General features: G+C 37.0%; 2 protein-coding genes across 4 annotated transcripts; both read left to right on the top strand.

The window, feature by feature from the left end:
• The first annotated feature begins 5,708 nt into the window (after positions 1 to 5,708).
• Positions 5,709 to 9,645, top strand: fdps (farnesyl diphosphate synthase (farnesyl pyrophosphate synthetase, dimethylallyltranstransferase, geranyltranstransferase)). Its single transcript, XM_084089203.1, has 10 exons — positions 5,709 to 5,845; positions 6,309 to 6,464; positions 6,779 to 6,919; positions 7,012 to 7,092; positions 7,630 to 7,752; positions 7,919 to 8,007; positions 8,119 to 8,191; positions 8,270 to 8,347; positions 8,450 to 8,584; positions 8,694 to 9,645. The coding sequence occupies exons 1-10, from the start codon at positions 5,843 to 5,845 to the stop codon at positions 8,892 to 8,894; spliced, it is 1,080 nt and encodes a 359-aa protein (XP_083945329.1). The 5' UTR covers positions 5,709 to 5,842; the 3' UTR covers positions 8,895 to 9,645.
• Positions 9,646 to 9,772: 127 nt separating this feature from the next.
• Positions 9,773 to 27,733, top strand: rusc1 (RUN and SH3 domain containing 1). 3 transcript variants are annotated; one of them, XM_084089204.1, is made up of 12 exons: positions 9,773 to 9,926; positions 11,069 to 14,213; positions 16,606 to 17,607; positions 18,748 to 18,867; positions 18,955 to 19,031; positions 19,221 to 19,238; positions 19,495 to 19,669; positions 22,233 to 22,338; positions 22,456 to 22,502; positions 23,138 to 23,897; positions 23,989 to 24,153; positions 25,272 to 27,733. In XM_084089204.1, exons 2-12 carry the CDS (start codon positions 11,099 to 11,101, stop codon positions 25,435 to 25,437), a joined length of 5,751 nt encoding a protein of 1,916 aa, XP_083945330.1. In that variant the 5' UTR covers positions 9,773 to 9,926; positions 11,069 to 11,098; the 3' UTR covers positions 25,438 to 27,733. The 3 variants fall into 3 exon arrangements, with proteins under 3 accessions (XP_083945330.1, XP_083945331.1, XP_083945332.1); XM_084089205.1 differs by lacking the exon at positions 19,221 to 19,238; XM_084089206.1 differs by lacking the exon at positions 16,606 to 17,607 and having other exon boundaries at positions 9,791 to 9,926.
• The last annotated feature ends 51 nt before the right edge of the window (positions 27,734 to 27,784 follow it).

Raw genomic sequence — 27,784 nt, forward strand, 5'->3', positions numbered from 1 at the left:
TTATTTTTTATTTTATTTTTTCAGTTTGAAACAGTATCTAACAGCATTAAAAAGACGATTAAAAACTCTGGTTGCTCCGACATGGTGCTAATCAGTGCTAATTAAAGTTAACAGTTAACAGGTGCTATGTGATTTGATGATTTGAACAACATGCTCTGCTCCCGCCTAAAGTGTGATGCAGGCCTAATTTGCATACAGATATCTGCAACGTCATTTGGCCTAGTCAAAACTCTAATTCAAGATATCTGTAATTACATTTTGACTAGGCAGAAGACAAAGTTACAGATATCTCAAATTTCAGATATCTCTAATCAAAATTAATTTCAAGATATCTATAACTTGATAATAGATATCTACAATTAAATTATGACGATCCCTAACTCCAGTTTGAGATATCTACAATGCCATTTTGACTAGTCATAACTCCAGTTACAGATATCTACAACGTAATTTCGCCTAGTCAAAACTTAATTTAAGATATCTGAAAAGGAACATGTAGATATCTTGAACTGAGGTGAATTAAAGATATCTTGAACTGGAGTTATGACTAGTCAGAATCAAATTGAAGATATCTCAAAATACAATTCAGTTGCAGATATCCGTAATTCACATAGTGGATATCTGCAATTGAATTGTAGATATCGGTAATGATAAACCCCATACAAATGAATGGCAAAAGTGACGTCATTTGTCCTAGGAAGAATGTCTTTGTGGATATCTGAAATGACAATTATGGATAGGAAGAATGTAGTTGCGGATATCTGAAATGTTCTTTTTGACTAGGCAAAACTGAATTACAGATATCTGCAACACATATCCAGTCTAGCTGTTAAATGTTAAAATGGCTTGCCATATAGCGTCAACTGAATATATCTATGACGTCATTACATATATCTTCAATGGAGTTTTGACTAGTCATATATGGAGCTTATAATATGACAAAATGATTTGAATTTGAATTGTGTAAATTTTGTAAATTTTAATTATTTGCAAGTGTAATCTAACAAAATAGAATTTTAGGTGGTAGTTGAAATAGTTCTGAATTTGATTTTTTTAAACGAATATTGAACATTTGAATTTTAACAAATTGAAATGTTTTTATGGCTGAATTTTATAGACGTATTTTCAAACAGCTAGTTTTTTTGTTCTGAATTCGTATACTGCAAATATTCAGTTTAAAAAAATACAGATTCAAGTTTGCAAGATGAAGAAATTCGGAACTTCAAATTCAGTTTTCTAAAATTCAAGTTCAAAAATTCAAGTTCAAAAATTCAGATCTTACAGAAAGTAGGTCACAGGTCATCCACAGGGAAGAGTAAAGGATCTCAGATAAGTCGAACAGAGCAACTGCTGGTCTACACAGAGAAAAAGCCCTTAGGCTCTTCCGTTGTACCAAGCCATTCGTTAGTCTAGTTTTTTGATGAGAAAATTAAATGTAGCCTATAGTTGCAATACACGCGTTTTGTAAGCTCCGTGCAACTGCTGCAGCGGACTATTATTACTAGAATATTAGAAATCTAATACTCAAGCTGTTTTCTCATTTTTCTACTCTTAATATTAAATAAAAAAAACGACTGAACGAAAGATACACGGATTCTCTTGAACCACCACCGCGTTTGCGGCAGAAAACTACTGCAGTGCAGCCAAAATGCTCTGTTCGACTTATCTGAGATCCTTTACTCTTCCCTGTGGATGACCTGTGACCTACTTTCTGTAAGATCTGAATTTTTGAACTTGAATTTTTGAACTTGAATTTTAGAAAACTGAATTTGAAGTTCTGAATTTCTTCATCTTGAAAACTTGAATCTGTATTTTTTAAACTGAATATTTGCAGTATACGAATTCAGAACAAAAAAACTAGCTGTTTGAAAATACATGTCTATAAAATTCAGCCATAAAAACATTTCAATTTGTTAAAATTCAAATGTTCAATATTCGTTTAAAAAAATCAAATTCAGAACTATTTAAACTACCACCTAAAATTAAATTTTGTTAGATTTCACTTGCAAATAATTCAAATTTACACAATTCAAATTCAAATCATTTTGTCATATTATAAGCTCCATAGTCATAAAGTATTTAGAGATATCTCAAATCAGATTTCTTACTAGTGCAATTATAATTGCAGATATCTCTAATTATCATTCTTACTAATCAAATTAGATTTATGACTTGTCAAAATACAATTGTAACTATCCAAAATATATTTATGGATAGTCAAAACGTAGTTTTATATGCCAAAACGGCTTGCCAAACTGCGTTACAATGTGCCCCTAGATGCTATGGATCATTCATTGCAACATCTATCCTCATTCTCATGTTTAAGAATCTGTTATCTGCTTGATAAATCATTTATGCTACTGCTGCCCACTGACATGCTTTTGTTATCCAATTTTTTGGCCTTCAGACACCTTAAAATACACATATGTAGGTCTGAGAAATCCAAATTTTGCCGCTGCCTGCAGCACTGTATAGACCCAAGGGGGTAATGTTTCAGAAAAAACTGAAGCTTCCCCGGGGGCTGCCATTGATTAGCAGACCATCACCTGCTGTTAGCATTACATTGACTCCCATTCATTTTGGCGTCACTTTGACAGCGAATAACTTTACATCACAGCCATCTGTCCATTATTTATTTCTAAAGAAACATGAAAATGTATAAAAGGCTCCATTACCTTGTATCTTACGTTATGGCCCCGTAGAAGCAGTTTTTGTAAAAATAGGCTAACGATTGCGTCATAACCACGCGACTCTCTGTCGCACAGTAGATAAATTACCATATGGACAAGAGGAGAAGCTTGCGGGCAATCGGGGGGACGTGGAGGCAAAATGACAAAATAATTCATAATATAATTCATAATACTTAGCAAAAGACACCTCCTACTCACACTCTCCGTCTCTGCAAGTTTCGGAAGGGAATGATTCAGATTTCTCTTGGCACAGCTACTAGAAGACACAGGTTGCACACGTCACATATACGTCGTCAAGCTCAGTTTGAGTCTGCGCAGTATGCTCAGCCATCAGAAAGTGAGTGCTTCTAATTGACTTCACTTTTCTCCGTTGATTCCAATGGGGTCGCTGTGTCCATTTCTTTTACTGTCTATGTAGACCTTATGTAGCCCCGCCCCTTTTCAGCGCTGCGCTCGTTGTCTTTTGACCTCCAGTCTGTATTTTCACAGCGATCTTGCGTATTTATGAATGAACAGCTCGTTTTAAAATCTTCCCGGTCTACTGACATTTGATAAGTCATCTGCTTTAAACATTACAGTCCTCATGATAACTTTCGTTAACTTTACATTAAGTAAATCCACTTCAAAAGCTAATTACTCCTGGACAGCAATGCCATAGAAATATAGAGAGTGACTGCAAAAACGGAAGTTCAAAGACAATATTCTAAAGATGGCGGCGCCCTCGTTTCTCTGGTGCATAAGGTCTATAGCACAGAAAATAAACACATTGTTGTGTTATGTACTACTGTCTTTGATTGTTTGTGATAACAATGAATCATTCTTTCAGATATGAAATTTATATTTAATTGACCTATCTGTAAGCCACAGCCTCCTTAGTTACTGTTGCTATCTCAGACAAACAATGGGGGACCTGTGCCCCAGTAGAGCTTTAGCAACGCCTCTGTGCTATTCTATTCTATACTTTTATGAATTCTATTGAGAAACCATGAGAAAGGTGAATAAAGACTGAGAGTCAATGTTCAGAAATGATTAATTATTATAATGTTTTGAACTATGCTGTATTGCTGTTTTTTGCAGTGTGTTTGTTGTCAAACTCAGATTTTTTTTTAATTATTAAAAAAATGCCATATTTTATTGACAAAGTATATTTTTAAACATTTTAAGCTGTCATATGTGTTATATGCATAGGAGTAAGCTATCATATGGTCATGTTACAATGTGCCCCTCACATGTCACACATGGGACATGTTGTCACATTTCACTTCCCTTCGTTCGGGGTAAATCAAGAAAAAAGTATACACTTGTAGCCTATACTAGACATGTCATGTGTGAAATTAATGCGGGAAAAAATAAATACTCTGAAGTTGAACCCTACTTGTACAAAAACTGAGAAAGACAAAAAGTGTTAGGTTGTTGTTCCAATAGACAGTTGTTCCCCGCTCAAATAGAAATTCCTTTTGGTTTACTGTCCCGAATATGATTTTTAAAGAAATGGGTGGGATAGACTTTCTCCTGCGCTGTGACTTTGAATGTAGCTCATTACCGATCAAACTCTCTGCTTTCCATCAGCAAGTACTTCTCTATTGGAAATTAATTTATAACCATAATGTTACACCACATAATACACCAGTTTGGAATAACAGGTACATACAGCTCAGCAGAAAATCTGTGTATATAGAGGAATGGAGATCCAAGGGCATTTGGGCTGTTGCACATTTTATGGACGAGACTGGAAACATGTTACAACATGAGGAATTCTGTAAAAAATACCAACTTCAATGTAATGTTAAGTATTATGACAGAATTCTAAAAGCCATACCAAGTTCCTTGAGATCAATGGTTAGAGAAGACACTCGATACTCTGCCGTCTCCCCTGACCTTAGACAGTTCTGCATTGAAGGTTTGGATTTTTGTGATTTTAAATGCAACAACAAAGTTATTAAGAATCTTCTGATTAAAGAATATTATCCTAACCCAGTAAAAAGATTATACATACTTAAGGACTTTGAAGTGGAAAAAATTAAGAAAATAAGGAAAAATTACATTTCATTTCCACTCCCACCTAAAGTAAAAGAAGTCAACTTCAAAATCTTAAATGAAATTTACCCAACAAACGAATTCTTGAGATTGAGATTCAATTTCGATCTAAATAATTGTGTCTTCTGTGTAGAAAACATTGAATCGTTAGAACACCTTTTTTTTTTACTGTGACCCAGTCCAATCTTTTTGGAGAGAAATGCAGAGCTGGCTAATGTCCAAGGAAATTGTACTGTCTTTATCTGTGAAGACAATTATTTTTGGTGTTTTTGATGAAAATAAGAATGTGGACTTTGTACTTAATTCACTTTTATTATTCGGAAAGTTTTTCATTCATAAATGCAGGTATTATAAAACCAAACCTACTTTGACTCATTGGAGGAATGAGCTGAATCTTCTAAGTAAATCTCTTAAACTTGTGGAGGAAAAGAAAGCCCTTAAATTATTTTATTTACTTGAAACATTTAAGTTAATCTGAAATGGCCCCGGTAAGTTTTGTTCATTTGTTGTTGTTTTTTTTTTTGTTTTTTTTTTTTTACTGCTTTTGTTTTGTTTTGTAGCTGTATCTATAATCTCAGGTAGCCTATGTATTGTATTGTATTGTTATTGCTGATTTTGCTCAATCTTTACTGTAGTATATGAGAATATGCTTAACTGTTTAATGCCTTGTATGTTTGTAATTATTTTCATTTAATAAAAAAAGAAAAAAAAAAGAAAAAAGTTGTTCCCCTCTCTCCCCTATGTTATGCTAAGAGATAATTTGCCAAAATCTGATAGGTTCACCTGCATTCACTCCACCCTTTGCGTCTGGATAGTTTCTTCTCATTGGCTAATTTCTCTGGAGCCCATCCTCGTTCGATTACGTCAGCCAATGGATGTTCGTGATGTCATATGAGCTTTTGCTTACACGCCCCAACAGATCATGCGCAAAGCATTTCGGTACTTGAAGTTTAAAAATTAAGACTTTAAACCGAAACAAATGTACAGAAAAACTACAATATGAGGTACGCCTTCGATCTTATGGGCCGTCTTTACTTTGCATTCGGCATGTGAAATAAAAGTACACAGATATGTGTGTGTGTCAGTAACTTAGTCTGGGCAAGGATAGATTCCCAATGGTAAGTCAAAGTAAACCTCATACATGATAAAAGTGTACAGTGAATGAGTAAATCTTAAATACTATCTGAATAATGTTCATATTGCTCTTAGCGAAGCTAGCAAAGTTTATGCGATCATGTTTACATCTGAGAGTTGCATTTCTTATGTTATGTTTATCGTGCTATGTAATTTCCTTGCTGTTATTTCCTAAAATTGGTATACGGTAATTAATTTGGCAATGTTACATAAAAGCAAGCAAGCAAACTCAGGCTTTTACTGCGGATTAAACCCAACGCATGAACAATAAGCTGTCTGTAGGTTTTTATTTTTGTTAGTATGTATTTTAAATTTAGGACAAGATATTATTTCCATTGTTTCCAAATCATACAGTAATCATGTTGTCAAATGTTTGCCTAATTTTTGTATTTATGTCTATATCATTTGTACATTTGTGTACTGTATTTGTGTGCTCCATCACTTCAGGGTGACAGCAGGTGCAGTAACGGTGTCCAGCAGAAAGGAAAGATGTTGTCGGATGCTCAGCTCTTTGATGGGGAATTTGAAAATCTGGTGTCTGAACTTACAGAGCAGGACTTCACTGATCCAGTTCTCACCGATGCCCTCAACAGACTCAGAGAGGTAAAGTAAACTCTCACAACCAGTACTGAAGAAACATGGGCAAGACTAAGAGTTAAAAGATGACAGGCTGCACTGGTTATTTAATGTGAAATGTATTTTAAGAAGTATACTATGTGACATCAGCAACCAAATGTCAATGTCATGGTGTCAGTACATGCTATTGCTAATGTTCAGAGTTGAGACACATGGAGACTGGCACACAAAGCATTTGCAGTTTAAAACTCCAGAACAGATCTGAAACAATTCTGAATCAACTCTGCACAGAATCTATTGTATTATTTGTCAGTTTTGTGAAATGTGTCATTTTTCTCTAGGTGCTTCGGTACAATGCCCCTGGAGGCAAGAGAAACCGAGGCTTGTCTGTGATTGGTTCTTTACGGGAGTTAGTTTCTCCCTCTGAACTGCCACCTGATGAAGCTCACCGAGCCCTTTTGGTTGGATGGTGCATTGAACTGGTGTGTAAAATTGATACTGTTAATTACAATTGGAGAAAAAATTAAGAAAAAAAGATAATAGTGCAGTGCAAAACTTTTTGATTTCTTCACAGCTTCAGGCATTTTTCTTGGTGGCTGATGACATCATGGATGCATCCATGACAAGAAGGGGTCAACCATGTTGGTATAAGAAGGTAATTTCATTTTTTTTCCAAACACAAAGAATATTGATTATTTTTATTCTGATTATTCAATTTTTACTGTTAAAGGCACTGTCCACCCAAAACATTGTCATCATTCCAAACTTTATTTCTTCTATGGAACACAAAAGAAGATATTTTGAAAAATGTTGGTAACCAAACAGTTTCGGTTCCCATTGACTTCCACTGTACAGTCAAAAATGGAACACACACCTTTTGGTTACAACATCCTTTAAAATATCTTCTTTTGTGTTCTGCAGAAGACTGAGAGTCATACAAGTTTAGAACGACATGAGGTTGAGTAAATGATGACAGAATTTTCATTTTGGGGGGATCTATTCCTTTAATAACAATAAAAATCAGTATTCTTGTGTCTGATTTAAAAAGAAATTGGTACAGATCGCGGGATTGAAAATTCATAGTTGTTTAAGAGGAATAAGTATTATATTTGTAAGTTTATTATGTTATATTATATAACAGTAGTGGTTATCAGTATTACTGTGCTAATTGTGCTCTTTTTGAATTTGACAGGAAGGTATTGGTCTGGATGCCATTAATGACGCTTTTCTCCTGGAGGGGGCGATCTACCGCCTTCTTCGCAGACATTGCAGAGGACAACGCTACTATGTCCATCTGCTTGAGCTTTTTACTGAGGTAACACACACAAAATGTTTATTAGTCTGCTATTACACATGTACGCACATTTTAACTTATCATACAAAAAGTACACAAAACTGTTAAGCTGTTTCTATCACATGAGCTGCATATTGTTTAATAGATCAAGACTGTGCTGTCTTAACTGAATCTTTTTTCCTTATAGACCTCTTTCCAGACAGAGCTAGGTCAAACTCTAGATCTGATGACTGCACCTCCACACAAAATCGACCTTGATCGCTTCACCATGGAGAGGTGAGAAGTTGAGCTTATGGCACAGACAATTTAAATACTTGCTTGCTGATTTTTTTATAGCTTATTTGCCAATTGCCTATTGTTGACTGATTTACAGTGTATTTGCCTCAGGTACAAAGCCATTGTGAAATACAAGACTGCATTCTACTCGTTTTATCTCCCTGTGGCTGCAGCCATGTACATGGTGAGTTTTGCATACGTGTGTTCTGTGTATATTTTGTGAAAATAATTATTTTTGTGATCATGTTTTTATTGATTACAGGCAGGGATTGAGAATGAGACTGAACACAACAATGCTAAAACAATTTTACTTGAGATGGGAGAGTTCTTTCAGATACAGGTATACGGTATTAGTATAAAGCAACACTTTTGAAGGCTAGTATCCTCAATCAGATCTGGTTGCAATATCTCAAAGCATTCATAACATGTTTGTCATTGACAGGATGACTACCTGGATTGCTATGGTGATCCTGCAGTGACTGGAAAGATCGGCACAGATATACAGGACAACAAATGCAGCTGGCTGGTGGTGACCGCACTGGGCATCATGACACCTGAACAAAGGGCAGAACTAGAGGTGAGAAAGTGTGGGGCTGCTGAATGACAAACAAATATAATTAATGCAAAAATAGAACACATTAATGTGGGAGAGTTAATGGTTTTCTGACTTGTCTTCTTTCTCTCAGGCATGTTATGGGCGTAGTGATGCTGAAAGTGTTGAAAGGGTCAAGGCTTTGTATGATACTCTGGAAATGCCTATCCGATACCATCAACATGAGGAGGAGAGCTATCACCGCCTTCAAAAACTCATCCAGCTTCATGCCAAGAATCTGCCTCATGCTGTTTTTCTTAATTTTGCCAAGAAAATATATAAGAGGAACAAATGAGGGTGTGGTTCAGGGAAGTGGTGGGTCTTGAACAATGGAGTTGAGTATTTTAGGCACACAGACTTCAGGGTCAAATAAATATGCAGTGAGGATTACTGGAATATGAAAATGGTAGATTTTAACTGCACTTTAAATATACTGTCAAGAATTTAGAAGCATTTAAAAGAAAAGTCTAATTATGTTGCATCATTATTTGTTTTTCCTCTTTTATTCTTGCATCAAAAATGCAATCGGGTGATTCAGAGATCAGGCATTGTACTACAAATAGTACATCTGTCAGTGTTTAAATTGAGGTACATATGTATAAACCATATATTTTCATCAACTTTTGCATTGTATTATTGTCAACATGTTTGGAAGAGTAAAGATGGAAATAAAATAAAAATAAGTAAATGGTTAAATATATTATTATTATTTTTTTAAGTATGAGAACCAACCCAGAGGACAGATGCACATATTCCTTAAAATATTTTATTTAATAATAAGAAAATACCCTAGAGAAAATATCTTTCCAAGCAGAACACAATGGCACTTCAGGGCAGTTTCATTCGGAATTCTAGCTTTTTTGGTGGTTTGTTTTTGTGAAACCTGTCACATTAACGGTTGTACTGTACATTTATTATAGACTACCAGAATGTCTGTCAAGTGTCCAGTCAGGTGATCATCAATCACCAATATTGCTGTAAATGTAGAATACAGAAAAACAGAAATGTGCAAATAAACAAATCTGATCAACGTTTTTTTTACTATGCATTTCTCTTTGTGAGGTGTTTGAATGAGTGTGTGCAAGAGAAGTGTCGAGTCGTGCGTGAGAGCCGCGGGGGCGCGCGCGCAGCACTCCAGAGATGCTGCTGAGGGAGGGGTGTGGTCTCGAGGATGGGATGAGAGAGAGTAGGGGAGGGTTAGATGACGGAGCGATAGACTGGAGGAAAGAGAATTACGGCATATAATAATTTCAGAGTCATGGCTTGTGCGGTGGAATAGAGATCGAGATCAAGAAGAACGCATCCTTTATATCCTTCTGGGAATTGGGTAAATTCGTGTTTTTTTTTTGTATTACATTGTACGCTAGATTTGATGCATTTTGTTTTATTGACGAATTTTCTGATTATTTGCTGATCTTTTTATTTGAGTTTTGCTTGTATGGAAATACTTCGAAGCTATATCATAACCCAACACGTTATTAATGTGAAATTCTAGTCTAACGTATTGATACAGTAGCATTAAAGTCTACGGAGGAGGTGTCAACACAGCTCGTATCATCACATCTTAAAATATAATTTTAAAACGCTCTTTAAATATTTAATATAATAGCCACCAACATTAAAAAGAGAACGGGATGTTCATGTATTTATGTCGATCATGAGTTTTTTTAGCCTACTAAAGCGCTCACTAGGCCTAGATTTACATCCTCTGTATCCAAGGACATTGGGCGCGAGCAGTGCATTGCCCACGGTGTTTATAAAGAACGAAAACAGCGTTAGTTATTGCTATGATTTTCTGCTCCACATGGCTCCCGCAGAGAAAAAACATAGATATTGTATAGTGGAATAAAGAGATTTCTGGATATGTTAAAGCTACAGTTTGCGACAGCACGTTCGATTTTCTCTAGGCATGAGCATATATTTATATTATTATTCTCCAAACAATGTAAGAATTGCGAGAATGAAAACAAATTTGTTCTGAGGCCATGGATTGGGAGAATACAATAAAAGACTGAAATAAAGCTATACTATTGATATAATAGGCCTACAGTACACAAAATACTGATCCAAACACACACACACACACATAGGCCTATTATGTCAATATTATTACAATTATATATTATTTGTAAAACAGAAAATGTAATATTAGTACTAAGAATGCCAGCAAAAAAAAAAAAAAAAAAAAAAGGTGGTGTACAGTAGGTTATGGTGGTGTACAGTTGGTACTTGTGTTTCAGTCAAACATAATAGTGTATATTTTGATGTTTTGAGAAACTGGAAAAAAATAATGATGTTCAATATTAGTCCAGGAACAACAGATAAATACTTTATCTATAAAATGTACCAAATGATGTTAAATTATGAGGAATGTTTGTCCGACCTCTCAAGCAAGGTGGTATTTATTTTATTTTATTTTATTTTTTGCTTTTGTGTTTCTAAACAGAATCTGTCTTTTTGATATTTCAGGTACTAACTAAGTCCAGGATGTGACCCCATATGTTTACAAACTCCTCAGACAAACATCAAAATAATAATCAGACACATAAAAACTATACCACCATGCACCCCTCCTCTCGTCCCTCTGTGCCCCCACGTTCCCGCAGGTTTGACAATAGGCGCACAGAGGCAAAACCAAGCCAAGGGGCTAAGAGGGATGACAAAAACATGAACATAGCATCTTCATCCCCTCGGCGTGGCACTCGGGGACCACCTGAGTCTTCCAAGTTAAAAGGCCCCGGTCAAGGTGCACGAGCCCCAGTGGTTCAGTCCAAACTGGTGCGGCCACAGAAGAATGGTGCTCACGCAATTCCAGCAATCTCAAAACCAAAAAGTGGACACACTGTATCAAACCTGGCCCCAGCTGTGGATCCAAACTGCAATGAGCCCAGTCTACCTTGTCTGTGTTGTGATGGTCATTCACCTCAGGATAGCAACAGCCTTTTTAATCACAACCATAACAACAATAACACTGTAAACATCAGGCAACAAATGAAGCTACCGCCGCCACCTCCTCAGAAGGAATTGGCAGTTCCAAAACAAGACATCAAAGAAGACGAGTGTGAGCCAGAAGTAAAGCAACCTCATGACATCCCAGTGAAGGAGATAGAGAAGGAAAATGACAATTTGGATGAAAAAGAGGGTGGTGACCTCAAAAATGATGACTGCAGTGTAAATGTAAATGGCAATATTGATGTCAATGGCAACGGCAATTGTGATGGTGAAGATGATGAAGATGATGATGATGATGATGATGATGAAGATGATGATACTCTTGTCCCTTCTAGTTGCAACTGCCCAGAATCCATGCTAGACTTCTCCCTCACATCTTCTACCTCATCTTCTTCCACATCCATTAGCAGCTGCTCAGATCTGGAGTGTGACTGCCCTGATACATTTTCATTGTCATCACAGGACCAAGAGGCCACTGAAAGCTGTCCATCTTCTCGCTCACCGGTCTCTAAATGCCCTACCTTTCACTCCAATGTCTTACCATTAGATCTCAACCCTGCAAGATCACCTTGCTCTTCTGATGAAGGCTATCCCTCAGCCCCTTGCTCTCCTTCCTCTGACTACACAGAGAGCAAGAAATCAGATGAAGGAAAATGTATCAAAGTGGATCTCCTCCATTTTTTAGACTCCATAGAAGAGTTGGGCAAAATGGATCTGTTCTACCGCATTGTTAGGCTGGCACATTGGGAATTGGGTGGTGAGATGATTGTCAGAGATAGATTGGATCACCAGCAGAAGCTTCAGAGGGTCAACAAAGAGGTTAAGTTGGCATATCTTGTGAAACTTCAGGAGGAAGGGTTAGACTTTGACAGTGAGGATATCACTGGGGTTTTGGATGAAATGGGCAACATTGACATTGCATGGAATTTGTATAAAAGCAACAAATCAAGTGACTCCCAGGAATTTTCTGATGCAGGGGTAGATCTGTCAGCTCCTTCTGACCTTGATGAAACCCCTGCCTCTGATTCACCTGCTTCATCGCCATTGGATCCTCCTCCCCGGCCCCCAAAGCCTCCAACAAGGCATGTGAGTGCTCACCCAGAAACACACACTTATGAGAACATCAGTGGACATGCCTTCTCAGTCTCATCCACCAGCGACACCACTCCTTTCTCTTCAAGGGTCCCTGTTCCTACATTGCCTGCACTGTCATCCTTGAAACCTCCTGCCCTTCCTCCTCCTCCATCACAGCCTGTGCCCTACTTCTCCCTAAATACAGACAGACCTACTCTCGTATCCCCCACACCACCCATTCCTCCTCCAAGAAGACGTCATAAAGCCCGTCTAGAGGCTCAAAGGCTTGCTCAGCTTGAAAGAGAAAAGACTCCTCTGTCCCTTCCACCACCAACGTCCAGACCTCCTCCATTGCCACCTCCACCTGCAATGTCCTCGCCTCCAGCTATTCCACCTCCACCATCACTCCTGCCCCCTCCATCATTCCATGCTCTGGATGTGGAAATCAGAAAGTTGCTTGCACTAGCAGGCCTCACCCAAGCTGAATTGCTTAAACTTAGTCCCGAGTTGGGTGTCTGTGTAGATGTAGTCCTGGAGAATGAGCAACCGCCAATGTCTGATGTCTCTCAATTTGGAGAAATCAGTGTTAACAGAACACACAAGGAAGATGGTGTAGATAAGGGGTTGCACTCCATATTGAGAGAAGGAACCACATTTGAGAAAGACAGGTCTACAGGTGTAAAAGAATTAGATACTCTCAGTGAAAAGGACATTTCTAAAGATGAACAGAAAGAAGCAATCAGGACAACATCCTTCACAGAAATGGCAAGACGACGTAAGAGAAATGGTGGAAACTGTAATCATAGCTGCAGTTGTGGATCCAATGTTAGCCTATCTCCCAACTCATATTATAGCACTGATCTTAGCAATACAAACATCCCGAATGTTAGCTTTGGGAGTTTTGATTATACTTCTATGATTTCAGACACCCCTCCTCCTCCACCTCCACGACCATTGCCCCCTTGTCCACCAATTGTCTCCAATCCTCCTGAACTTCCCCCTCTTAAGCCATGCACTCTACCTGCCAATGCATCTCGCCCGGATAGATTTGATTGGCTGATAGCCTTCACCCCAGAAACAGAATCGCCACCTCTTGAGATGCGAAAATTGTCCAATGATGGCACATTGCAAAAAGGTTTAACTTCAGGCTTAAAAGTCACAACATTTAAAGAATTACGCAACAGAAGCAAACAGAGCTCCAATCCAGCCCCTATTCAACCAGAACCCGATCCAACTGTCATCACCCCAGACCCTGATTTCCTGTACAACCTCAAATGGAGAAGAGAAAAAAATGATGGGGATGGCTGGGAATATACTTCCCAAGCACAAGCCTCTTTTCTTCAGCCGCCACCCACTCCTGTCTCATTGTCCCTCTTTAGGGAAATGTGCCGCCTGAATATACAAAATGTTTGCCCAGCAGAACCCAAAGTGTCCCAACAAATTGGCTGTTCCGTAAGCGAAGGCAGCCTTAGGACTATTTGTGATGAAAGAGATAAAGCTGTTCACACCAAAATGATGGAAGACGAGGATGAAGTGGAAGTTAGGGGAATGGCAGATGGAGCGTGGACTTTGGAATCCAGGACAACAGGTAAAGTTGCATTTCATAAATATATTTGTTTTCTCTGATCTGTTTTGTCTTAGAAGGTTCATCAACATCATTAAACAGTGCAAATTCAGTGGAATATTAAAGAGAAAGTAAAAGAACAATGCTCTGATGGCATGGAAAGTGATGAGCCAAGATGAGAGTCACACAGGCAGATGGGTAGATGAATCAGCAGAGCAAGACTGGAGGGAATCTCAGAATGCAGCAAGCTTAATGCTCTGTTGTTTTTTCATGATGTCACAAAGCCTTTTAATTATTCATCCTCTCAGCAGGCTAATTCCCTTTTTCTGTCATCCTCTCTTCCCTTGCCATGCCACACATTCTGTCATAATTTCCTCAGTCAACCTTTCTATTTTTTCAGTCAATAGTTTCTATGAATTTCTAAGTCAAATGAATTGGCATTTCCCTTAAAATGATATATTACCATCACAAATATTGTCTCATATAATAGTGTGATGCACATCCCAAACCTTTCTGCTTCTGTCCTCAACTTTGTCATCTTTCTGACATGCCTTGTTGTCTCCTTTTATTAATTTGATACTCCTATGCTTGTTATTCTCGCTTTTTATTATTTGCAATTTGCAGTTTCCTTTTTGCTGTGCTCATTTCTGCACTTTTTATCTGCCCAATGGAAAAGGCAAATTTGCTTGGATCAGGTTACTTCACTGACAACAGATAGAAATGGCCTCTAATGTGCCTGTAAATTGAGTAGCAAGTACATTTGGAGGAGCCCTCATTTTTGTTTACAAGTTTATCATGCAACTCTGCTAACCCATGCTTTGGCAATATTTGTGATATTCATCTTTTTCATGGATATTATTATTTATAAATGAAACACTTTGTTGTTTAGTTCTTTAAGTTGTGTGTCTGTTATCATTTTGTGTTACTAAATTTCTGTTTAGTGAATCATCACACCCATCATCACTCGTATTTTGACTTTATCAGTTAGCACAAGAAAATGACCATATGCCTTTAAGTGTAGGAAAGGCGTGACTCACCTTTACACCAATCACAATACAGCAACAGGGAAACAGGAAATACTGAGTCAAACTGACTTCATTTTAGAGAGAGAGAGAGAGAGAGAGAGAGAGATCAGCACATGTTAAGGTAAAATAAAATGGTTTTATGTGAGTAAATCATAATACTCTATATATACTGTATGTATTGTATGATTAAAAATTTTATTCAGTTGGATGGTTCAGTTTTACAACACTTTGTCACCATAATCCATTGAAATGAAACATGCAATCTACTGATAAGAGTCAGAAAGTAATTGTCAATATTGTGCTTATGAAAGAGCATATCCTGAAACTCATATGTCTTGTAGCTTGCCTTTTAAGTCAAAGTTGCCATTGCAGGTGTAATGTGATCCATGTACAGCTCCTAGTGAGATCCTAGACAGAGAGTGCATGCTTTTCTGCACCCGGTCGGATGTTGAGGGATCAGATATAGTGCTGTTAGCTTTGCACACCATATACTGCCATAAAAGATTGTAGGATGTTTAAGTAGCTAAAAAAGACAAAGAAAAGATATAAGGGTGTGGCACTCTGTACTGTGCAGTTATAAGAAGGAATTTGTGTATTAAATTAATTTTCATGGATTGTGTACTTTTTATTTTATATATTTTTTGAGGAAATTGTTGAGGAACAGTTTACTTTGTTTTCAATTAATGCAATTTTGTCTTGTGCCTTGTTTATTTAAGCTAAAATAGTTAGTCTTTCTCTTTTTTCTATTTTAATTTAAAGGAATAGTTCACTTAAACATGAAAATTCTGCCATCATTTACTCTCCCTCAAGTAGTTTCAAACCTGTATGAATTTCTTTCTTCTGCTGAACACAAAGGAAAATATTTTGAAGAATGTCAGTAACCAGACAGTTGATGAACCCCATTGACTTCCATAGTAGGAAAAAAAATACTTTCATCTTTCAATATTTAAATTTTTACGTGAACTATTCCTTTAATGTTATGTGAAACATTTAAGAGAAACACTGAGTTGCATTTCATAAAATGTGCTATCCACATTAAATGTATTATTATGATATAAATGTTCTCATCTTTGTACAGTGAATAATATACATACTTTCCCCCATACACTGTGTCATGTTGTGTTGTGTTGTGTTCTAATGTTTGTATGGTTATTATAACAGAAAATACTCTCTTTAGCATATTGAATGTTTGAAGGAGTTCTCTATCATGTTTCATCAAGTGCATTCTCTCTCTTCAAAATGACACTAACATTTTTCCATTCTCTCTTTTTCTTCCTCTTTCTTTACTGTTTGCTGTTTTACCATTCTGCCCATCCTTTTGATTCTAAATCTTCTCTATTGTTATACTTTCATAATTCTTCACTCCTGTTCCCATAATGCTCCCGTTGAAGTGTCCTCACCTCCCCTGTCCCTTTCCTTGACCTCACCTTATTACTTGCACTCTGCTCCCCTGTCACAAGCCTCCCAATTTTACCACACTGACACTAACAGGAATCATGCCGTTGCCCACTGTGAGGGTTCCATAAACATCTCAAACCCATTATGCATAAATTCCACTTTTGACTGCAGGAAAAACGACTATACTGACTCCCTGTACTGTGCTGGGCCAGAAAACAATGCGTTTTTGTTCAGTAAACAAGACAATGATCTCAGTGGTAATATGAATTCTCTGTACCACCGCTGTAATCATGCTGACAGCTTTCTAGATTCTTTATACATCTGTAGGCATGATCCTGACAGCAAAAAAAACAACTTCTGTCCTGAGTATAACAATGAAGTAGATTCAATCAGAAATGATGATTCACTCTACAGTGATGCCAAATACACAAGAAATACCCTGAAGCTGTTCACTGACCCTGAACCACCAACTAACATTAACACACTCACTGAGGGTGACATAACACCATACAAAAACATTGACATGCAGACTTACATTACTATGCGAAACCTCAAAAATAGGAGCTATGCGAACAAAAACAGTTATAAAGATGACGACTCGCTGTTTGATTTGAACTCAGACAACATTGATAACTCAAAACCACCAATCAACCCGTTTTATGACAGCAATGAAAACGCACTAATGAACAAACAGCAGCTTGTATCTTTCCCTGCCTACTATCTTTACCACCCCAAAAACTGCCCCTTGCATAAAGGCGCCCCACCACGGCTGTCCCCCGTAGGAGCGATCTCACCTCCCCACAGGTCCGGGCCTCCAGTTCCAGGCACAGATGTTGCCCGTCTCTGCTCACCCCTGTTTCCTCGTAGTCACACCCTTCCTGCCCTTGCTGCACCCCTTTACTACCCTTATCTGTACACTCCCCCTGTTCAAGCCCCTCTGCGGGAGCCATCGGTTCCCATACTTCACTCTCAGAGTCCACCACCGCTCACTTCGAGTAAGAAATCAGTCCATTCTCATTTCTGTTTCTTTCTTCCACTTCTTTCCCACTTTCTTTGATTGTAAAGCTCTATGTCTGTTTGTCTGTGTGTCTCATTCATAATCCTGTGGATATTGTAGCACTGTCAGTGTCTGTGACAGTGTGAAATATGTGGTTGTCCGTTGCATGATGACATCACAACCTCTTTCTGAAAGTGATAATATATGGCTTATTTCATGTTATTTTTTTCACTTTTCAACTGTTAGTGTTCCTTTTTTTTTGTTATAAATTCTGTTAATTAAAGCTACACTACAGTATGTAACTTTTGACCCTCCAGCGGATGAATCATGCAGCAAGTTACTTGTGGAGGAACATTGTTTTGGTAATTACGTGAGCATGGATGGTACTTTTTGCATGGATAAATCTGATGACTTGAGGCCATCAGACTGAAACAGTGTAAACTATTATAGTTAACTATTAACTCAGCTAGTATTGGCTAAAAGACAAATAGACCAAAGTAGTAATTGGTTTAGAGATTAAAAACTGTTTATGCACCTTCCATTACATATAGTAGTATCCTGACCTTCTCTCTTGTTTATGAATATGACGTAAACATGCACAGAATTAATGCTGGGCGAAGGCGTATGCATTTTCCGTTAAAATCTGTCCCGACTCTAAAATGTAAATTATTATAGGCCACGGCAAAAACATTGTTTGGAAGATGGATTTACAATGTACTCGCCCATTATTTAAATTTAGTTAATTTCCAACAAAAAAGTTACATAATGTAGCTGTAATAATTTTTTGCTTTCATTTAACCTTTGCTTTTTGTGTTTATAGTGCATATATATATAATATATATGTGTAATTTTTTACATTTATAATTGGTGTTTCTTTTTTTATGCTGCTCAGCATGTTTTGTTTTTCACTTACCTTTAATGCATGTGACAAACCCAAATATGTCAAAACAGATCCAAATATGTCTTGAATGAATAAATATCTTTCATAATTTATTCATGAATATTTGTATCAGATCTATACACAATCCTCGCAAACTGCTGTCATGTACTGCACTGGATGAATCAGGATCAACTGTAATACATTATCTTCCGTTAATCGAGTTTCTAACTCCACCCTGCTGTCTTTCCCTCCTAATAGCGGTTCGCAGCTTCTCATTTGCCGGCTCTGAACAGAAGAAAGCAGCCTGGATGGGAGATGATGTGAGGACCTCACTGAGTGCTGAAGGGCTGTCTTCTGCATGCCTGCAAGAAAAGAAAAGTAATATAGTATAGTATATCTCATGATTTAAAGTTCTTTCTTTTTTTTGTAAAGAAAATAGTAAATGTATATGTTTTTGTCACACAGCTCTTGTCAGTTCAGTCAGTGTGGCAGTGGAGGCCATTTTGGCTCAATTCAGTTCATCCAGGACTGTTGTACAGAAGGTCAGTTTTGTGCTAACTTTCGTTTTCAAGCTTGGCATTATTAACCCCACTTAAGTTTAATAGAAAAATTCCCACAGAAAAAACAAACACAAATTTTGAACTAAAATTAGTAAATCCCTACCTGTTTTTTTCCTTCTCTCCATGCCACTTCCATGCACTTGGCTTATCTCGTCCTTTTTCTTTCTCCAGTTTTACTCAGTAAATAAGGTACATCAAAGTCCATAAACACGAGCTTTGCAAATTACTTATTTGCACACTAACCTCATGCACCTTTTCACCTCTTTTTCCTATTTCTTGCTCCCTCTCTTTACTCTACCCTTTTTATTCATTTTAAATACTTTATATCCCATATATCTTTTTTCCATTGCTTTGCACATTTTTATTTTTTCTCTTTCTTTCTGTCTGTCTCCCTTTCTTTTATCTGTCTATCCTCCATTGCCCTTTTCTTGACCCCTTTTGACAGACTCTTTCTGGAGACAGCAGTGTAAATCCCTCTCTGGGTCGTCTGGTACTGCAGTGCCTTTGTCCAGCCCTGCGCAGCCTTCTCTGTGATGGACTCAAGCCCCACCAGAGTGACCTCATTGCAGGCAGAAGGCCAAATTCACCCTGGGGATTGGTTCAGGCCTCCACCAAACCAGGTATAAGACATCTGGACCTGGATTAAATATACATTTTTTATATTCTACCTCTCTTTCTCTCTCCTTCATCCTCAAACTTGTTTCATTCTCTTCTTTTCTGGAACTGTGAATCCCTGCAGTATTGACTCATGCATCTCTGTCATACTTCCAGTCTTTAAATATTCCTCGGTTTTCTCCCTCAATGTTTTTTTGTTTTTGCTGCTCATATTCATTGTGTCATATTTTTTGCAGCTTTAGCATGATTTTAAATAAACCGTACAGCATTGTACACATTCATTCTGTTGCTTTTCCTAGCATTTAAAATAATTAATGATTTGCTTAAATGCAACTTAAAAGTGCTGTATGCAATGTTTTTGACTGTAGTAAAGCATAAAACTACTATGTTTGCAGTTATTTAGGAAACATGCTAAGTTCACATTCTTGTTTCTCCGAAAAAAATTTTTTTGAGCCAGTTATTCTACTTCAAATTGAGCGTTCTATGTCGGAATGTATGTTTTTGTTTTGGTTCATGTAATCCCGCCCACTGCCAATTTACCCAATAGTATTTCGACATCCCGGGTTGCCAGTTGGCGGAAAACACTGCGTATTGCAGCCATGGAATCCAGCAAATGAAATTGGTCAGAGATTACAGATTCTATTTGTCAATTAAATTTTTATTCAGCCATCAAATACCTTAAAATAAATGTTCCAGGAGTGATTTTCTTATATACAATTACAAAAAAACAAAAAAAACAAAATATAATTGTTGAATATAATCAGGTGATATTAATTCACAACACTTCAATTAACTTATATTGCATTAATGAATAACATTCCTATTGAGGTAACGAATGAAAGGGTCCCAAATTTTATGAAAAAGTCCAATATTGCCTTTCAAAAGGTATATTGTTCGTTCCAGGTGTAGAGTAGACATCAATTCCTCAAGCCACAATTTAAAATCAAATCAAATCAAATCAAGTATATTTGTATAGCGCTTTTCACAATACAGATTGTATCAAAGCAGCTTCACAGTATTAAATTAAAATAAAATAATACAACAAGGTTTGTTTCTAGTGGAATTTATTGATTGATAAAATAAAATTAAATATCCCCAAAATATCCCCAACTGAGCAAGCCAAAGGCAACAGTGGCAAGGAACCGAAAAAACTCCATCAAGTGACCTAATGGTGTCCTAAAACTCCATCAGGTGACCTAATGGAGAAAAAAAAAACCTTGGGAGATCCCAGGCTCAGTCGGGGCCAGTTCTCCTCTGGCATTTATGAACTAGAGGCCGGATTGTAGTTTGAACTGTAAGATTAACAATATTATATGAATGCCTGGCCGAAAAGATGCGTCTTTAATCTAGTTTTAAACTGGGAGAGCGAGTCCGAGCAACGAACAGTATCAGGAAGACTATTCCAGAGTTTTGGAGCTAAATGTGAAAATGCTCTCCCTCCTTTGGTTGATCTGGATATCCTAGGTATGACCAAAAGCCTCGAATTTAGTGATCTTAAAGGAACACTCCACCGTTTTTTGAAATAGGGCTTATTCACCTTCTTTCCTACATTTAAATAGGTGGGCAAATGCATTTTTGTCTCAGTGCATGCATTGTTTTAGTTTGACAGGGTCGGAGCTAGCTTAGCTTAGCATAATGAATGGAATCCTTTGTTGCCAGCTAGCATGTCCTGAGTAAAAGTGATATAATTTTCTGATTTCCTATGCAGATATTGACTTGGGACTATATTAGGGGAAAGCACAGGCGAAGCACTGCTACTTGGGCGCAGAGATATCACGCCCAAGTAGCTGTGCTTCGCCTGTGCTTCCCCCTAATATAGTCCCAAGTCAATATCTGCCTAGGAAATCGCCTAGTGTTAATCTGCATCACTATTTGTACTTGTTGTGAATACGCAGGCCACAAGAAGTAATTAGGTGGGTTTTTAAAAAAATTTATATCACTTTTACTCAGGACATGCTAGCTGGCAACAAAGGATTCCATTCATTATGCTAAGCTAAGCTAGCGCCGACCCTGTCAAACTAAAACAATGCATGCACTGAGACAAAAATGCATTTGCCCACCTATCTAAATGTAGGAAAGAAAGTGAATAAGCCCTATTTAAAAAAACGGTGGAGTGTTCCTTTAAAGAGCGCGATGGATTATAGGGCGATAGAAGATCCGTTAAATAGACTGGAGCTAAGCCGTTTAGGGCTTTATAAGTCAGTAGCAATTTAATAGGTGGAGGGTCAGCCTTTTTCCAGTACAGTAACAACATTTCCATGGCTGTTATCAAACAATATAGAAATTTCTGTTGAGCACTGTTCAACAAATGTACATCTTTAGAATGACCTAATATAATAAGCACTGGGTTTGGTTCTACATTTACCCCGAGAGCATCTGACAGTATTTCAAAGAGATTACAGATTCTATCTGACCTAAAAAGCCTTGCCATCCATCTATCTTTCCTGTAGCTCAAACAACTCTCTCCAATATTTTGAATTTAAACTGCAGTACATGTCAATATGACATACTGCACCTTTAAATGTTTCTTTAAAAAATCTTTTCTCTTCATTTATGGTGCTCCTTTAGGCCCAAGCACACAGGCTTTGCACAACCTCCAGACTAAAGTAGCGGGGCTTCCCCAGCTTAAGCAGAGCAGACACAGGTTCAACGCCTTCCTGTTTGGCCTTCTCAAGTAAGGCAGAACTTTCCTCCGTCCATCTAAGATGATTTCATTGGCAAAATGACTAATGTGTCTCTTTCTTCTTGTTTTTCTCCACTTATTCTTATTCTCTTCTAATCTGTCATGTAGTGTCAAGCTTCTGGATTACTGGCTTTCGCATCTACAGTCCTGCAGTGGTAAGCATTCGTATTTACTGTTGTTCTCTAGTGGTCCGTGCTGGAAAATCCGTCTTAAGCTAGTTTTTGGAACAATATCTTATCAGCTCTGGGGTTGTGATGCCAATGATGGATTGTAAAAATACAAACATTACATTTTTATTTTCTTCAAATCATTTCACATTGATAAAAATGTACTAACAACAATATGCAACCTAGCTAAAAACGGCTCTCATAGAATGCTGCAGTAATGGCATGTTTTTGTAGCCCAACCAGGAAGTGAGCATCACCCTGGTACCCTCAACAAAAAGCCAATAAGATTTTTTAACTGGCGTTTGGATTACCACAGGAAAAACAAAAAGTCATTATTCTTACTTGTTTTGTTCATCAAGATAATCTTTATAAAAAGTTTGAGTTAGAATAGTTACATACGGCGCCTTTAACCAAAAACCCATTGACAGTGCAACTGGAAGTTTAAAAATACTAACTCATTTCCAGGTTTTAGGACTTTTTTAGGGAAGTATGAAAGGTCACTGTAGTATCATTAAAGATCTTAATTTAACCAGTGACGAGATGTAATAATGTTTTTAGTAATACTATTTTTTATTAACTTTTTAAATAATAATAACTGTAATAACTTTTTTACTGTCCTGCAGATGTGTTGGAAACATATTATCGCCCCACTTCCTTCATGCGTCTGTCACTCACTTCTTGCCAGCCTCTTTTTGAGGAGCTTCTCCTCCTACTGCAGCCTCTCTCTCTTCTGACCTTTAACCTCGACCTGCTGTTTCAGCATCACCACCTTGACCCCTCCTCCCCAACTCTTACCCCAGCCAGTCACACTTCTGACATATATAGCCCGCCAAATGAAGACTTCAGCTTCCACTTGTCACCCAAGGGGATTTTTCAAGGAAATGGCCATAATCTTGGAAGCATGTTAGAGCAAGACCTTGGCATTTTGGGTTTAGACACCAACCCTAATTCGGGTCTCACAAGTCAGGTTCTTGATGTGTCAGCCTATCGCAATCCAATTTCGCTGTCATCAAGCAGCACCAAGGAGGAAGCCAATCCGCCATTATCATGGTTTAATGGGAATGAGATCTCCGCACCTCTTAATGTCGGAAGCCTTTCGCAGCAGGCAGGCCAGGCTCTTCAGCAAGGCTGGGGGGCAGTAATGCGTTTGGGGGAACGTTTAGGGCAGAACTTTGGTTTGGCCACTAACACAGAGGACGTTAAAGGTCCTAACTCACCAGATGACTTCAAAACAGGCTTCTCACTGAATCCAAAAAGTCCTGTTGAAAACAGGCAGCAACCAAGAGAGGATCTTTCCTTGTGGGATAGTGGAGCAGCTGTTCCCTGGGGTATGGGACGGCTCTTTGGAGCTTCTAAGAGCCCCAACAACCCACCAACAAGCAGGTTTGATGATGTTTTTTTAAATGTCAGTTTAGTTTGTTTCAGATTAGTGTCAGGTTTATTCATGCGACGGATCTTTGTATTCTGTTTATAGACGTCCATCTCAGTGGCTCTCCCCTGGCGTATCCGTCTTTTCTCGCATAGTGAATCTTGGCCAGGTTTCTCCGCCTGAGAAGAAAGAGCTCCAGAGAAACAAAGATAAGGAAGAAGATGAAAATGAAAAGATTAATGAAACCAGAGATCAGCCAAAGCCCCTGAGGTAAAGTTCTTATTGGATTATTCACATTCTTCTTAAGAGATTTACATTTATGTATTTTATGAGAATAATGTTCAAACCTTTTTAGGGCCTTTTTTGAAGTGTGTTTTTGTAGGGTCTTTGGTATTTAGGTCAATGGCATAATTTTTCCTATTTTTGTTTTCATTTTGTTCTATAAATTAATTAACTAAGTATTTAATGAATTCAGAAATAATAAAAAATAATTTAGAATTTTCCAAAAATTCAATACTTACAAAATTATGTTTCATTATATTTGCAAAACAAAAATATATAACTTAATAATAAGATGTGTGCACGTATTTAAGGTGAAAGGAAAATGTGTTATTACTTTACACTACATTTGTAGAGTCATTAAGTTTGATTTATCATGGACAATTTTTATATCTCATTGACCCATAAAGCACAGTGTTTTTTTAAATATTATTCATATACTAATGTAATTTTCTATATTTTGAATATATAAGCATGAAATAATGCTTTTATTTTTACATTTTCAGATTTAATTTTAATTAAATAGTTCGTATAGTTTAGTTTTTTGTTACGTACTTTGTCATTTTTATTAGTTTTTTTATATTTCTAAATAGTTTTCATTTATTATTTCAGTTTTTTTTTTTGGTCTTAGTTTCATTTCAGTTAGTCATTTTAGTCAATTTACAGCTTAAAGTCAATTTAGGCTTTAAGTCAAATAACAAATCGTTTTAATAATAATAATGATACATAATAATAATAATATGTTTAATTCATATAGCACCTTTCCCGAGCTCAAGGATGCTTCACAATAAAAAACAATAACATGACATTCGTACAGTCAATCATATGCACAGTCATATGGACCCAGTCCAGAACGAGCCAATGCGGTTGCGTTTAGCAGTTATATCAAATTGTGCAACAGCATAGAAAGATGTAAGCATACAAACACAGTGAGCAGTACATGAAGCAAATACACACTATGACTGATAATATTGCAATAACAAATAGGTTTTAAGCTGAGATTTCAATTTATAGATAGAGGTTTTGTTGTTATCATTTAATTTTATTTAACGGCTGCTATTACTTATTACTTATTATTATGTTCTGAGTCTTGTGTTCTGGTTGATCAGGGGGGTCAGAACTCTGTGTGACCACACAGGCACTGGAGCCGAGCTGAGCTTCAGGAAGGGGGAGGAGCTTGTTCTGTTGGGAGGTGTGGACCACGACTGGATTCGATGTCGTCAAGGTCACAAAGAGGGCCTTGTTCCCATTGGTTATGCTTCACTTATCATGTGACTTATCTTTAATTCTGACCGTATGTTTGTGTGGAGAAAATATCAGGGGATAGCATACAAGGAAAAAGAGACCATATAATAGACGTAGTTATTAGTAGCCGTGTTACGTGTTTATCTGTTTATCTCTGACCCTCTTGCCTGGTTTGTGATGTCTGGAATATTTTCTGTGATATATAGGGGGAAAAAATCATTATAAATTACTGTATAAATTATCAATATATATATTTAGATTTTACAAAGATAGATAGACAGATAAACTGGAAATAGAAATGGGTAATGATTAAGTATCAAGTTTAACAAAAAATAAAACCATCATATTGTATTTATTATTAGGTGTTCTGCCATAACAAATGACTTGCCCACAAGCTTACCTTATTAAACAGCTCAGCGCAAAGTTATCAAAAAACGTATATTCGTAAAACAGCACTTCATCATAATTTTAAGTCCAATAAACAACCAATATGCATATGTGGCTTTTTTTATCCAAACCCTTTCTTGTCATATCATCAGCCCAGCAATGTTTTATAAAGATGCCCACAACTTCATTATTGCAAAGGCATAAGTTTTGGTTATTTGGGTGCTGCATTAGTTAACTCTTTAATTTATTATACAATTAATGTTTTTATTTGATTAAAAAGCCAAGTATTTACTGACTAGTCAGTCTATAAACTAATTGCTTTACAATAAAAAATAATTTTTTCCTCGAAATAGTAATAATTTGTTCTCTAATTTATACACGATCAATTAATAGTTGAACTTTGTGTTGCCTGAAGATTCCCTAATTTTATTATCTCACTTACCAGAAAAAAGGAACAACTTTTTTTGAACATTTTTGACCAACATTATTATTGTCTTATTGTTATTATTGTAACTCTCAATGGTAACAGTCGAATATATTAGTGTGGTAGTGTGTAGATGATTCTTTTATATTTCTTACAGTGTGATGGCTTATGTGGTAAGATCTACATCACCATGAGCTTGATAGTGACTATGCATACTCTGTACTGTACTGTTTATGAGGCTTGTTGCTGGGGAAACCCATATATGATTGATCGCATTGATGATTTTCTTTTGAATGGATATTCTGCATCAGTATAATGCGTTGAATCAGGGGTTTACATACTAAACCTGCATGAATGTGTATGAATGTGTGTAGCAAATGTAAGCTAATAATCATCTATACAACTTATTTGTGAGCACGGACACATTCACTCAAAAATGCTTCATGCTAAAGGTATGGCCAGGATTTTAGTGGCTGTAGAGGGAAAGGTGATTTACATTAGAGCTTGCTAATTCTTGTTCATTAAATGGCCCTCTGTGTTTCCCACAATTGAATGCTCATGTGTAGTATACATTTGTGTCACAACTCTGGCTTGGCACTGCTTTCAGCTGAGCTTCTAATCAAAAACATATTCGATAAAATGAAGGATGAATCTTGTCCCGGTAACGTGCCAGTCCGCATGGAACACAGCTTTGTCCATTACACCACATGATGATTTACCTTCAGGACGATTCCATCCAAATGTAGAAAAGCAGCCAGCTACAGTATCAACTGAGCACTGAATCAACTGAGCATTCATATTACTGTATGTGTAGCGTATGAAAGCTTACAATTGAAACTTAATGTCTGGGATTTAAGTATCTATAATTTTGTCTGGGACAATTGGTACTGTTTTTAGGATAGCCTATAGTTTAGGCGGTATATTAGAAAAAAATCTGAGACAGAACTTGTGAAGTTGACTTTGTAATTGGCTTGAACTTTAATGTCTCTTTTAAAAATGAAGAAAAATATAATAAAATGTTATGGCTTGAGAGTTAAGCAGGGGTTCGGTAGAAAATCATATTTAGTATCATAGTCTTACCTCACAGGGCAAACTGCAATGATGCATGACTTAATCATTTTTTATTATTATTATCATCATTATTATATTATTTTTTCTGCTGTTATTTTCATTGTAACTGCATTTATAATTGTGAGATTTGAATTACATTAGTATGTTTTGGAGAAAGAAACGGCTATGTTGCATTATAAATATAGTGTACTGATTGTTTGTGGTTAATTATACCAATTTATCTGCTATTCATCTGTTTCTCGTCTATCTCTCTTTCTATCACTTGTGTGTGTACTTTTGTGTGGTGATGAGTTGCGTAGCTCTGTGTGGTATTGCCCATCGCTGGTAGCACACTTAAAACATAATATGTTCTGTACCAACTCTTGAGTTCTGTAATTCCCTGTGAATCAGCTCTATGCATGTTGGTGTTTGTAAATATACCCAATAAAATATGAAAAGAAACAAGAGTGTGTGGTGCTGAAGAGTATGAGTGCTGTGGCCACGAATGCACAGTGT

This window comes from Abramis brama (assembly GCF_963993115.1).
Source record: "Abramis brama genome assembly, chromosome: 17".
In the NCBI taxonomy this organism is placed as follows: Eukaryota; Metazoa; Chordata; class Actinopteri; order Cypriniformes; family Leuciscidae; genus Abramis; species Abramis brama.

Coding starts and splice junctions, on each gene's coding strand:
- fdps (XM_084089203.1), top strand. Junction 6,465..6,778: donor CCCTCAACAGACTCAGAGAG/GTAAAGTAAACT, acceptor ATTTTTCTCTAG/GTGCTTCGGTACAATGCCCC. Junction 7,753..7,918: donor TGCTTGAGCTTTTTACTGAG/GTAACACACACA, acceptor TTTTCCTTATAG/ACCTCTTTCCAGACAGAGCT.
- rusc1 (XM_084089204.1), top strand. CDS start 11,099: ATGTTTACAAACTCCTCAGACAAACATCAAAATAATAATCAGACACAT. Junction 17,608..18,747: donor TCCACCACCGCTCACTTCGA/GTAAGAAATCAG, acceptor CCCTCCTAATAG/CGGTTCGCAGCTTCTCATTT. Junction 24,154..25,271: donor GATCAGCCAAAGCCCCTGAG/GTAAAGTTCTTA, acceptor CTGGTTGATCAG/GGGGGTCAGAACTCTGTGTG.